This window comes from Cervus elaphus, chromosome 29 (genome assembly GCF_910594005.1).
Source record: "Cervus elaphus chromosome 29, mCerEla1.1, whole genome shotgun sequence".
Taxonomy (NCBI): Eukaryota; Metazoa; Chordata; class Mammalia; order Artiodactyla; family Cervidae; genus Cervus; species Cervus elaphus.
The window spans coordinates 62,316,061-62,328,577 of record NC_057843.1 but is presented as its reverse complement, the minus strand read 5'-3'; the positions used below and the strand labels follow the sequence as shown (position 1 = coordinate 62,328,577).

The following is a 12,517-nucleotide window of genomic DNA, read 5'->3' as shown; positions in this document are numbered from 1 at the left end:
TGTTAGGGGCTGATGCAGTTGGTGACTTTAAGTTGAAGCCAGTGCTCATTTACCATTCTGAAAATTCTAGGACCCCTAAGAATCATGCTGAGTCTGCCCTGCCTGTGCCTATGAAGGAAACAGCCTGGTGACAGTACACCGTGGTTTACTGATGATTTTAAGCCCACTGTCAGTTTTTTTTGTGCTTGCTAGCACAGCATCCATTCTGCAGTCCATGGATCAAGGAGTCATTTAGATCTTTAAGTTTTATTATTTAAGAAATACATTTTCTAAAGCTATAGCTGCCATAATTAGAGATTCTTATGATGGATGTGAGCAAAATAAATTGGAAACTTTCTGGAAAAGAGTTCACCTTGTAGATACCGTTAAGATCATTTGTGATTCATGGCGAGAGGTCAAAATATCGATATTAACGTGAGTTTGGAAGAAGTTGATTACACCCTTCATGAGGAGTTCAAGACTTCAGTGGAGGAAGTAACTGCAAATGTGGAAATAGCAAGAGAACTAGAATTAGAAATGGAGCTTGAAGATGTGACTGAATTGCAGAATCTCATGATAAAACTTTGAATGGATGAAGAGTTGCTTCTAATGAATGAGCAAAGAATGAGCAGATGAATTTACTCCTGGTAAAGATGTTGTGAAGATTGTTGAAATGACAACAAAGGATTTAGAATAGTACATAAACTTTGATGATAAAGCAGTGTCACTCATTGACCCTGACATTTTTGAAGAATCAGTTCAGTTCAGTCACTCAGTTGTATCCAACTCTTTGTGACCCCATGAATTGCAGCACACCAGGCCTCCCTGTCCATCACCAACTCCCAGAGTTGACTCAAACCCATGTCCATTGAGTCGATGATGCCATCCAACCATCTCATCGTCTGCCGTTCCCTTCTCCTCCTGCCCTCAATCTTTCCCAGCATCAGGGTCTTTTCAAATGAGTCAGCTCTTCACATCAGGTGGCCAAAGTATTGAGGTTTCAGCTTCAACATCAGTCCTTCCAGTGAACATTCAGGACTGATTTCCTTCAGGATGGACTGGTTGGATCTCCTTGCAGTCCAAGGGACTCTCAAGAGTCTTCTCCAATACTACAGTTCAAAAGCATCAGTTCTTCGGCGCTCAGCTTTTTTTATAGTCCAGCTCTCACATACATACATGACCACTGGAAAAACCATAGCCTTGACTACATGAACCTTTGTAGGCAAAGTAATGTCTCTCCTTTTTAATATGCTGTCTAGGTTGGTTATCACTTTTCTTCCAAGGAGTAAGCATCTTTTTTGCAGGACAGTTACTTTGTAAAATTTCTCAGTTCAGGTTTATTTCTGCATGGTTAAATCAGGTTATACAGATGTGGCAGGAATATGACACAAGTGATGCTGTGGGTTTCTGATTGCACCTTGTCAGATGGTGCAGGGTTTGGATTTGTCCCATTAAATGTTCACTTTGCCCACTTGAGTAAGTGGTATCTGGTCATTTTCTCCACTCTATTTTTTCCCCTTTAGTAATATTTTGAGTTTTGAAACAGTGTAAATGTCATTTCTTTTTGGTCTTCTCTTTTATTCATTTATTTTTATTAGTATTGTTTCTTACATTTTCCAGTGGGATAAAATTCCTTACCATCTTTATTGATTTTGATATTCATGTTTGCCATGGTCACCTCCTGGAAGCAAGCGTCTTTGTTCTTTTGACATGTCCTCATATTTCTCCGAGTACTGTTGACCTTGAGCAGCACAGGTTTGAACTCTGCAGGCCCACTTATATGCAGTTTTGTCTCAGCACTACGTTACCACATGGACCCATGGCTGAATCTGCAGATAGAACAGCCTTGGAGGTGGAGGACCCACTGTGAAGGTACGTGCAGATTTTCAACTGCACGGAGGGTCTGTGCCTCCAGTCCCCTCCCCATGTTGTTCAAGGGTTAGCTGTACTACCTTTATCATATCACAGATTGTTTCAGATTCATGTTGTATTTTCCCTGTCCCAGCCCAGCAATCAGGTATTTCTTTAAGAAGCCCAGTTTTCCTTTAGGTGGAGACCAGATTTTAGGAAGCACTTCTGGACTCTTGGTGTGTTCATTGCTATTTGATGTTGCTGTTCGCAGATCTTATCAGTGAACAGAAATCAGGAATTCAACACCATGGGGTTCATTCTGGCTTTCTCCTTTCCCTCTTGTACCTGCTTTTTCTGATGGTGAGAAACCCGACTTCCATTTACTTAATATATTTACCTACTTGGTCACTTCCTCTGTCTGTGGTCTTCTCCTTTTGGTGCCACCCTTTTCCCTGTGGGCGTCTTTCTTACCCATTTGAACTCCAATTCCTGGGGACAGAGCACCTGTATTTGTTAACAGATAACTGACGCTGGGCCACTGAAGCTCTTGCATCGACTCTAGCGCTGATGTCTAGCTTGGCCTTACGCAGTAGCTTTAGAACTGACTCGTTCAGGAGAGGAGGGGAGGCAGAAGGGAAAAGGAGGGGATTGAGTGATCATTTATCATTGAATGGGCCTTTCAAATATATTTACCTTTTATGAATGATAATAGTCACTGTGCTCATTTTGAAGTAGGAAGATGGCATTGAAAATATCCTGTTTACCTTGTTACCTACAGGTTTAAAAGAGAAGACAATTGCCCTGTGAAAACTCTGGGTGGGATCACTCCGCAAGAGGTTTTATAGAGACATAATGCAGATATTGCTGATTTTTGAGGATTGACAGTACTCTTAAATTTATCTTGACTATTCTTTCTTTTCTTAGAGTCATATTCTTCTTTCCACTAGCCTTATCTTTGTCTCCCCATGGGATTTTTCGCCATACTTCATTTTTGGTACTGCACTCCCAGCAGCTTCTGGAGTCGTGTTGGGATTCTTTGAAGGACTTGATGCTGTCATTCTGCTGCTTGTTTTCTTGAGATCTTAGAAAATTAAAAATACTAGAGATTTTGATTCCCATCTCATTCATATTTTTCTTCCTTACAGACTGTTCTTTTACCTTTAGGGAATAAGAGGCAGCATAATTTGCACATGGCATTTCTGTTTTCTGGATCATGTTTTTTTCAGTGATGTATTTTTCCACCAAATGGGAGAAGGCTTGTGTCAGCTCTTTGTTTGCCTCACTGACCTATTGGGACGTAGGCTCCACCTGGGTAGATGGTCAGCTACCCGAGGGCTGAGACAGAAGTTCCCCATTCTTTCACTCCTGTGCGTAGCGCCTGGTAAGACTAGCTCAGTGTGTGTGGCAGTCACTCAGCCGTGTCCGACTCTCTGTGACCCCATATTCTGTAGCTTGTCAGACTCTTCTGTCCATGGAATTCTCCAGGCAACAATACCAAAGTGAGTTGCCATTTCCTTCTCCACAGTGCTCAGTAAGTATTTAATAAATGAATTATTTAGAAAGTCAGCCCATATATATGAGGATTGACTGTTTGATGTTTCCATCTTTAGAGTCACTTTTTGTTGAGTTTCTTTCTAATATGTAGAGCAGGTAGGTTTAAAACAAAACGACTGGACCTGTTTCTGACCTACGGTGTTCTGACGTGGTGCTGGTTCTCCCTTCCGACAGACGGTCTGTCACAGTTTCCTGGTCGTCCCCGTCCGAAGCCAGAGCTTTGACGTCCTGCAGACTGCCATCAGTAAGCATTTGGTAAATATACCTAACATTTTTTTGTTACACAAAAAGCATAGAGATTCACTGGTTAAGATTTGGTTTGCCATAATCAGGGAGAGAGTGGGTGTCCAGGAATCTAAGCTTAATAATTTCATGGCCTCTCATCTGTGGTGAGAACTGAGAAATCTGGGTTAGTTTGCTGGCTGTTGCTAATCAATTCTGTGACCTTAGGGAAATACCCCGCTTTTCCAGGACCTTACTCTCTACATATGAGCAATGAAAGACCTTAAAATGATACCTTGGGTCTTTCTGACTTGAAATGCTTTCATGAACATGTGTCTCGTGTCATACCTAGAAGGGGTGAAGTGTGGAGTAGGGCTTAAGGCCTGGTCTCTGGAAACTGTGAGCTTAGCTCTGAAACTGACTTGTCTTTTGGCCTCTGGGTGTCTCTTGTTCCCATTGATATTGAATTCTCATTAGGTACTCCTGGGTTTTGCTTTTCACTTCCTCCAGCCTTTGGTCTTTGACTTTTAGTATAACGATATATTCCAGTGTGAGGGAGCGCCCCCAAGGCTTTCCTCAAGGGACTGCCACTCGTCTGGATGATTTTTTAGGCACGTGCATACATACCCCCTGTTCTTTACTTCCCTCGAGCTGGAAGACTACCACTTTGAATTCTCAGTACGCTTTTCTTTCTGCTATCAGACTTCCAATCCATATACATTGTATCTCCAAAGATCCCCATCTTTCTTTTTTTTAACTTCCACTCTAGAAATGTATGCCCTCCTTTGATTACATTCACTATTCCAAGATCAGCGTTCCAGTCAGTCTTGGTCACTTTCTTCAGACAGCCTGGTAGAAAGGTTAAGACCTCAAGAGCCTGCAGACTATGATTACTCAACATTTGCTTGCAGGAGATTTTAACTCTGTATACTATTACAGTTACAAGTTAGAGTCCACCTTAATGACTATTTATACAGTAGAGTCCGGTGAGCTAGTGCACCATGATGTTCCCTATCCGGGTCTGGGGCAGTGAGGCAGTCAAGAGTAGGTACAGTGTTACATTACTCCAGTGCAGATGCTTTTCTCTGGTTATGTCTGAATGACCGGTCAAATCAAAGGGCAGGGGAAGGATAATTGTAAAATGAAGTCTGGTTTGTGCATTTAATTTCCTGGGAATGGGGGTGGTGCCGGATTAGCATTTTCCGGTTTGAATACTCAGGATCATGTAAATGTGGTTGTTGGTATCAAGATTTTCTTTGGATGCATGAAATAATCCTTTTAAATAATATTTCTGGCCAACAGTAGAAACTGTAACATCTAGAAAATTTAAGAGACTGTCTTGAAGGGGATTGCGGGGGATTGGATTGATAGTATTTCTTGAGTTTAAATATTTTCAAAGTCATTTCACATAGCAGTTGTCAGAGGAAAACGGGACCCTAAGAGGTGGTGGGTGGCACAGCATGTATTGAAGTTATACTAATTCCCACCAGGAGGAGGAGGAGTGTAGTCATTCAGTCAGTCCGACTGTGTGACCCCGTGGACTGTAGCCTGCCAGGCTCCTGTGTCCATGGGATTCTCCGGCAAGGATGTTGGAGTCTGTTGCCACTCCTTTCTCCAGGGGATCTTCCCAAACCAAGGATTAAACCTGGTCTTCCACATTGCAGGCAGATTCTTTACCATCTGAGCCAGCAGTACTGATGGGAGGTTAACTGTCCAGGTGATGGTGCTTGTTTTTGTGCTGGGGAGAAGGGCTGTTGTGAAGAGGTCGCTAACCTCAGTTTTCTCTGCCCAGGTCGGGCTGACTGTGATCCCCGACAGCACAGCCGGCTGTGTCTTGGGCGTCGTCTGTAAGCTCCTGGATCACACCTGTGTACTGAGTGAGGCCCTGCTGCCCTTCCTGGCTTCTTGCTGCTACAGTCTGCTTTATTTTCTGCTTACTTTAGAGAAAGGAGAAGCAGAACATCTAAGAAAAAGGTAACAGTTTTGTACTCTTACACTTTTAATTTTTTTCCTACTTGTTCAACTCCCTTCAGTCAGTCAATCCATAAAAGATATTTCCAAAATCTAATTCTTTTTTAGAGTTTGTATATCCCTAGCTACCTGCTGCTTTGTTCTTCTGAGAGTCCCGTTTGTGATGTGGTATAGCAGTCTTAGTTTTTGTTTTTTCTTGTAAGCTACAAATTTGAAAAGTTAAATGGTATTATAGAGTTTCCTTAACTTTGCTATAGATCTGGCAAGAAGAAAATTCTACATTTTACAAGGATGGACTTAACTAATACAAGCCTCTGTATTTTGTTTGGACTTGATTAGAACTAGCCAGAGTCAAATTTTAAATTCATGGGTGTAAGGAAATTGTTCTAAGATGTTTGTGTTTTTAATTATTACTTTTGCTCCTATATAATTTTTAAGCTAAAGCTTCTAGGACAGTATGGAAGGTTTCACTTTCATTTTCAAAAAGTGTTGTCGTGCTTCTGTTCTTGTCGGTATGCTGTTAACAGTTCATTGCAGGAAAGTTTTTAAACAGTCTTAAGAGATGAGCACGTATAAGAAAATAAAAGTCATTCTGTCACATTTTGACATTTGCCTTTCAAGTCTTTTTTGAACTTAAGTGTCATAGAAATATGTCACACATATGATTGTATAAAACATTTAAATAGCTTAAAGAGTATAAACTGAACATCCATTTAGCCAAATTCCTAATTTGGTTTAGGAGTAGAACATCGTCAGCATGCACTCTATCCATGCCCTTTCCATAGTTAGATTTCTCTTTTACACCTCCAGAGATCACTTCTGTGTTAGTCGCTTTGCTACCTTTTTATTTAAAAATTTTATGTGCATTTATAAACAATTCATTTTTGTTTTGCATGTTTTAAGAGTTTGATATAAAAGGAATCATAGTGTATTTTTTGTGACTTGATTTTCATCATCATTGTGAGAGTTCATCATGTTGATTTAAGGATGTAATTCATTTTATTTCTCTATACCAGGAGTCAGCAAACTTCTTTCTATGTAAAGAGTCAGATGGTGAATATTTTAGGTTTTTCAAACCATAAAATCTTGTCAGAACTACTCAACACCCCCTGATCCTGTGAAAGCAGCATCAGACGATACTTAAATGAATAGGTGTGGCTGTGTTCCAATAAAATTTTATTTACAAATACAGGCTGCAAGCAGGATTGGCTGTGGTCTGGTACCCTTGCTTTGTAGTATTCCGTTTTATGAATGTACTATACTTACTTACTAATTGGGATTTTTCCCACAAAGTGTTGTGTGTATTTAAAACTTGTTAGATTTCACTGTTAGTATCCTGTAAAATTTACATATAAATAAATAGATCCGGTGGTACTTTTGTTACGCCTTATCAAACTTTAGGTCTCATAGGTCAGGAAAAGCCTTTGTAAATAGCAAGGAACTTCTCAGGGTTATAAAGATTTTATAATGAGCATCCCCATTTATGAAATAGGTATTTTGCTATTTGTCATTTCCTGTCACTTGAAATACAGGCCCCTTGTGATACACTTATGTTTCAGAAGTGATCTTAGTTTCTTAGAACATCCTGCTTTGATTGTGTGGTTGGACTGAACAAAATTCAGTGTATTTAATACATTTTGCCTGTTCAAAAATTCTGTTTTAAAAGTGTTTTGTGCCGGGCATTGGAGAGTCTCGATACTGCCTGGACCACATGCGTCTCTGGATGATGTGACTTGGGCACAAGGAGGGGTTGGCAGGCAGAGCCTTAGGCACTTCAGTTTCCCTTTGGGGCTCCTGCCCTCCTACACACGGTAATCGTGAGATTACAGGTAGTGAGTGCCAAACTACTGGGAACTTTTGATTTCACAGTTCAGTTCAGTTGCTCAGTCGTGTCCGACTCTTTGCGACCCCGTGAATAGCAGCATGCCAGGCCTCCCTGTCCATCACCAACTCCCGGAGTTGACTCAAACTCATGTCCATCGAGTCGGTGATGCCATCCAGCCATGTCATCCTCTGTCGTCCCCTTCTCCTCCTGCCCCCAATCCCTCCCAGCATCAGGGTCTTTTCCAGTGAGTCAGCTCTTTGCCAAAGTACTGGAGTTTCAGCTTCAGCATCAGTCCTTGCAGTGAACACCCAGGACTGATCTCCTTCAGGATGGACTGGTTGGATCTCCTTGCAGTCCAAGGGACTCAAGAGTCTTCTCCAACACCACAGTTCAAAAGCATCAATTTTTTGGCACTTAACTTTCTTCATAGTCCAACTCTCACATCCATACATGACCACTGGAAAAACCATAGCCTTGACTAGATGGACCTTTGTTGGCAAAGTAATGTCTCTGCTTTTTAATATGCTGTCTAGGTTGGTTATAACTTTCCTTCCAAGGAGTAAGTGTCTTTTAACTTCATGGCTGCAATCACCATCTGCAGTGATTTTGGAGCCCCCAAAAATAAAGTCTGACACTGTTTCCACTGTTTCCCTATCTATTTTCCATGAAGCGATGGGACCAGATGCCACAAGTGCTAACCAAAAAATTGGGCTGGACCAATTGAGGTATTCTACACTGTGGCCACGGTACTCTGAAGAAACTTTGTTGCTTCCTGGACTCTGTGAATAAATGAAAGACCTGTTGTTCAGCTGAGCCCTCTGGCCTTGTAGATAGTAGTCTGTTCTTTTCTCTGGTTTTTGAATCTCTTCTCTTTGTTGTCTTGAAAGTCAGGTTATATCCTAGTGCTGCTTTGTTATTATTTACCCTGCTTGAGACTTATTCACTCCTTTAATCTGAAGACTGGGTTTTTTTTTTTTTTTTTTTTCAGGTATGGGAAGTACTGTTTTTATTTCTATTATCTCACCCACTGTTTCTGTTCTCTCCTAAAAACTCCTTTTAAACATAAGGAGCATCTGATTCTGTCATCTCTTAACATCTTCCATTTTGCTAATTCTTTAACCCTTCTGTTGAGTTTTTGTCAGCTGTTGTTTTCTCTTTCATCCGTTTTGAGTTTTTACTTGGCTCTTTGTCATTCTTGCTTATTCTTCATTCAGTGGTGTTAAATTTCTTATCAGTTTGTTTTGTTCGTTGTTTCCCTGGTGTGGGAATTCTCCCTTGTTTTGGGGAGCAGGTCAGGCTCTAGAAATTGTCTCTCGTGGGGATGAAGGAACCACCTCACATTTGCGTTGTATGACTTTCTCTGAATTCATCTGCTCTGAGAGTCTGTGGAGACCTCCCTATGGGGCAGTTTCCCGTTTGCCTTTCCCTGGCTTCCAGCTCTCTGCAGGGAGCCCGGTTCTAGCTCCCGACCTTCTATACCTGGGGCTGAAGCCTCGTCTTCCAGTGCTGTTGGCTGTTGAAAACGAGTCCTAAAACCCCACATCCATTTCCACGCCCCTGTGTATCTATCGGAGTTCTGTCAGTTTCTGGCACCTAGAGTTTTCACCGTTCTAGCTTTTGAGCTTGGCTGTATTTTTAAGTATATTATCCATATTTCTCTGTGTTTAGGGGGTGGAGGATTGGTTGGTATTATCTGACAAAAATATATCCGAAGTTTGCAGTTACTGGAATTCCTGAAAATTATATATGAAATATTGGACTTTCATCAGTTCCTTTAGAGTGGTTTAGAACCACTGTTCTCTGTTGAGCTAAAATCTCAACTTCATTGGTCCCGGTTCTGTCCTAAATACTTTATAGTTAAGTACAGTTATTTTTGTACATGACAACTCTTAGAAAAACCTAAGAATGACTCTTCAAATGGTATTGCTTCCATCGTTTGTGGTTCCCTAGGTTGTCATCTTTTTGACCTGACAGTTTTAATTGTGGTGTGTGAAGGTGAAATTCTACTCATCTCTTCAGTATACTTAATTCGGTATGATGTAGAATCCATGAGTCCTTTTAGAAGTTTTGATCCACAGTTATTTGAAATCCACTCAAGTTCAAGTAGAAAATGAATATATTGGATCATTACAGTAGTGATTTGTTTAAAAAAAAAAAAAAATCCCTACAAAACCCCAAAGGGTAAGAATTGTGCAGGTACGAATTTGAAACCCAGCAAGAACCAAAGTGGCTTTCTCTAGTCTTTTCTCCTCTAGATTGTGTAGTTATCATCTCTGTGCCTTTGCCTCGTCATTAACTGTGTCTTTCAGTCTGACTTTCTCTTGCACACGGCTGTCCTGACCTGGCTGTGCATGAGTCCACAGGCTGAATAAAGTGTCCAGTAAGAGGATCTGGTTGCCTTAGGATGGACCCAGTACCCACCTTTCATGTGTTTGCTGTGTGTGGACTTGGGAGGGAGGTCAGATGGTGAAAGGTTTGCTGCTTCTGTGTCTAGAGCTAGTCAGGTTTTCTTAGAATGTCTTGGGACTAGGATGGGTATGCACTCTTGAAACCGTAACAGACTAAGATCAGAGCCTCTAGCAGCCAGTGGGCTTTGCCTCCATTTAATTGCACTTTTCTAGACTGTGGTTAGACCATTTACCTCTCTCATAAAAACATTTTTGTTCCTGTTCTATAAAGTTACCAAAAGAATGATGCTTACTGAAATTTGGATTTACTATCTCTGGCCCATGATAGTTCCTTGACTGGCTATTTTCTCAGATCCCTTTTGGTTCCTTGTGAGTACATATTTCTCTGCAAATTTGCCCTGTTCTAGCACCTTGAAGCAGCTCAGAATCCAGATCAGAGGCTTAAGAGTTTCATGAGGTTCTTTTCTCTTTAGCAGTGGGAAATTCTTTCCCCTTTGACCTTTGGTATTGTACAACGGTTGAGAATTATTCACTGGTAGAGAATAATACGTATGCACAGGTCTTTCTGTTCTCTGGTGAATTCTGTGTTAAATATGATCACTAGGGCTTCAAGAATGTCTTGCCCAGGAAAATGCTGCTTGCTAGGCTCTCTGAAACCCCTAAAATAGGGGAAGGCAGCTAATTCTTCACTGCATTTGCTTACTTAGCTCTCATGAAACTCAGTTCTTAACTAGTTTTGGTTTGTGGGGTTTTATCAGAAAACACTTTCTCATTACAAGGACACTGCTCAGTCTCGGGAAGTGTGGAAACGGCCGCTCTCCCGCCTGTGTCCGCTCGCTGACGTGTTTCTTGCTCTGCAGGGACAGGCTCTGGGGGGTCTGTGTCTCCGTCCTGGCCCTCCTGCCCCGCGTCCTCAGGCTGATGCTGCAGAGCCTGCGGGTGAGCAGGGCTGGGCCCGAGGAGCTGCCGGTTGTGGGCCAGCTGCTCCGCCTGCTGCTGCAGCACGCGCCGCTCCGCACGCACATGCTGACCAACGCCGTCCTGGTGCAGCAGATCATCAAGAACATCACGGTGAGGAGCCGGGCAGGCCGCCTGCCGCGCGCACCGGGGTCACGGGCACGGGGGCGGCTGTGGGGGCCGGGCTCCTGCGCCTCGACAGGCCCCAGGGGAAGCCCAGTGTGGTGGTTTCTCAGGACTTCCCCTGGCGTCTGCTAACTGTCACTGATTCCAGAATCAGTGCTAAAAGCCTTAAAATACTCGAACTAAATTAAGGTGGCAGGCAGCTTAATTGGAAAAGGTACAGGCATCAGAGTCAGTCCTACCTGGATTGTGATACAGATTCTGTTGATTGTGGTGAGTTGGCAACTTTTCTTTTTTTTTAAACCTATCTGAGCTTGTTTTCCTAGCTTTAGAAATGGAAATAGTAGCAACTTTGTTGGGTTCTGTTGCCCGTTAAATGAAATCGTCCAAGTAAAGTGTATACTGTAGCTGACATTTATTAAGTACCCAACCAATATTAGCTGTCATTAAGGAACTTTAGCAGGTCTAAACTGCAGACCTGTTTCCGGTCACTGAGATAACTGGAGAGCGAACGAAGCCGCGAGCCGTAGGCTTCAGCTTTGTGATGGGCGGCTCTGTGTTCACCTGGAGCAGGCAGCTGTTTCTTAAGGTTCATTCGGGTGTTGTGGTTTGGAGAGTTGAAGTGAGGTTTTTTGATTGGAGGAAGTTATTAATTGGTATATGTAATAATACTTCAGAGTCATAGACCTTATACGTGCATAAACATAGGATGTATTCTGAATCTCATCAGTAATGGAAGACGAAGCAGAATTCAGAAATAGAAGGAAGTCAAGAATTTGGAGAATCAGCCCATCTGTATAAGAATGACAAATTGAGTCCTGTAGAATTATTATTCTCAGTTGATGTTAATGCAGAGATCATGAGATGCTAGAATGCAAAAGGGCAGAGATACAGAGTGAGGGGTGGTTAATGGTACAGTTCCATTAGTGCCTAGCAGAGGTGGGAGGGAAGCGACGCAATAAGAAACTGGGAGCACGTGTGCTGAGGATGAAGCGAGGAGTTTTAGCTCCCTGTGGTAATTCCCCAGTAACAGGTCCCCTTGTCAGTGAGGTCTCCTGTGGTGGTGTAGAGAGGATGATGCTCCTGCGGGGACTCCTGAGATCTTGGTGGGCTGTGATAAAACCATCAGGAAGCAGTCGGGTGCCCCGCTCACATCGCTCTCGTTCCCTCCGCAGACGCTGAGGAGCGGCGGCGTGCAGGAGCAGTGGCTCGCAGACCTGCATTACTGCTTCAACGCGCACATCACGGGGCACCCCCAGGGCCCCGGGGCGCTGAGCGCAGTGTACTGAGGGGCCCTGCAGCGCCTCTGCTGGAAGCTGTTCATTCACATCTAATTTGGAAGAGAGACTGATGTAATAAATGTTTGTCATTAAAGCTGAACTTTTAAAGAAGCTGTTTATGAACCTTCCTTTGTACTGAAACAGGAAAGTAATGCTTGGGAGTTGCCATGGATGCATAGGCTGGCTTCTTGGACTAGCGTGTGATATGAGGTTAAGCATATACATCCTCATAGCTAAGTATATATAAAATACAGAACAATAATGTGGTACCTCCTGTTATATTCTGAGAAACCAGCTGAATCTTTGTGGCCCCATCATGGCAAACCTCATTCTGTGTCCTCAGTCCC

The 12,517-nt window shown here is 42.6% G+C and overlaps 1 protein-coding gene across 3 annotated transcripts in view; it reads left to right on the top strand.

Moving 5' to 3' along the window:
* The window catches only part of TEX10 (testis expressed 10), a 45,621-nt gene extending 33,340 nt beyond the window's left edge, over positions 1–12,281 (top strand). For all 3 annotated transcript variants that reach the window (XM_043890785.1, XM_043890783.1, XM_043890784.1), the window contains 4 exons: positions 3,559–3,639; positions 5,399–5,580; positions 10,671–10,881; positions 12,066–12,281. In XM_043890785.1, the coding sequence (XP_043746720.1) occupies positions 3,559–3,639; positions 5,399–5,580; positions 10,671–10,881; positions 12,066–12,179 (588 nt within the window). In that variant the 3' untranslated portion in view covers positions 12,180–12,281. The remainder of the gene's footprint in view (positions 1–3,558; positions 3,640–5,398; positions 5,581–10,670; positions 10,882–12,065) is intronic.
* The last annotated feature ends 236 nt before the right edge of the window (positions 12,282–12,517 follow it).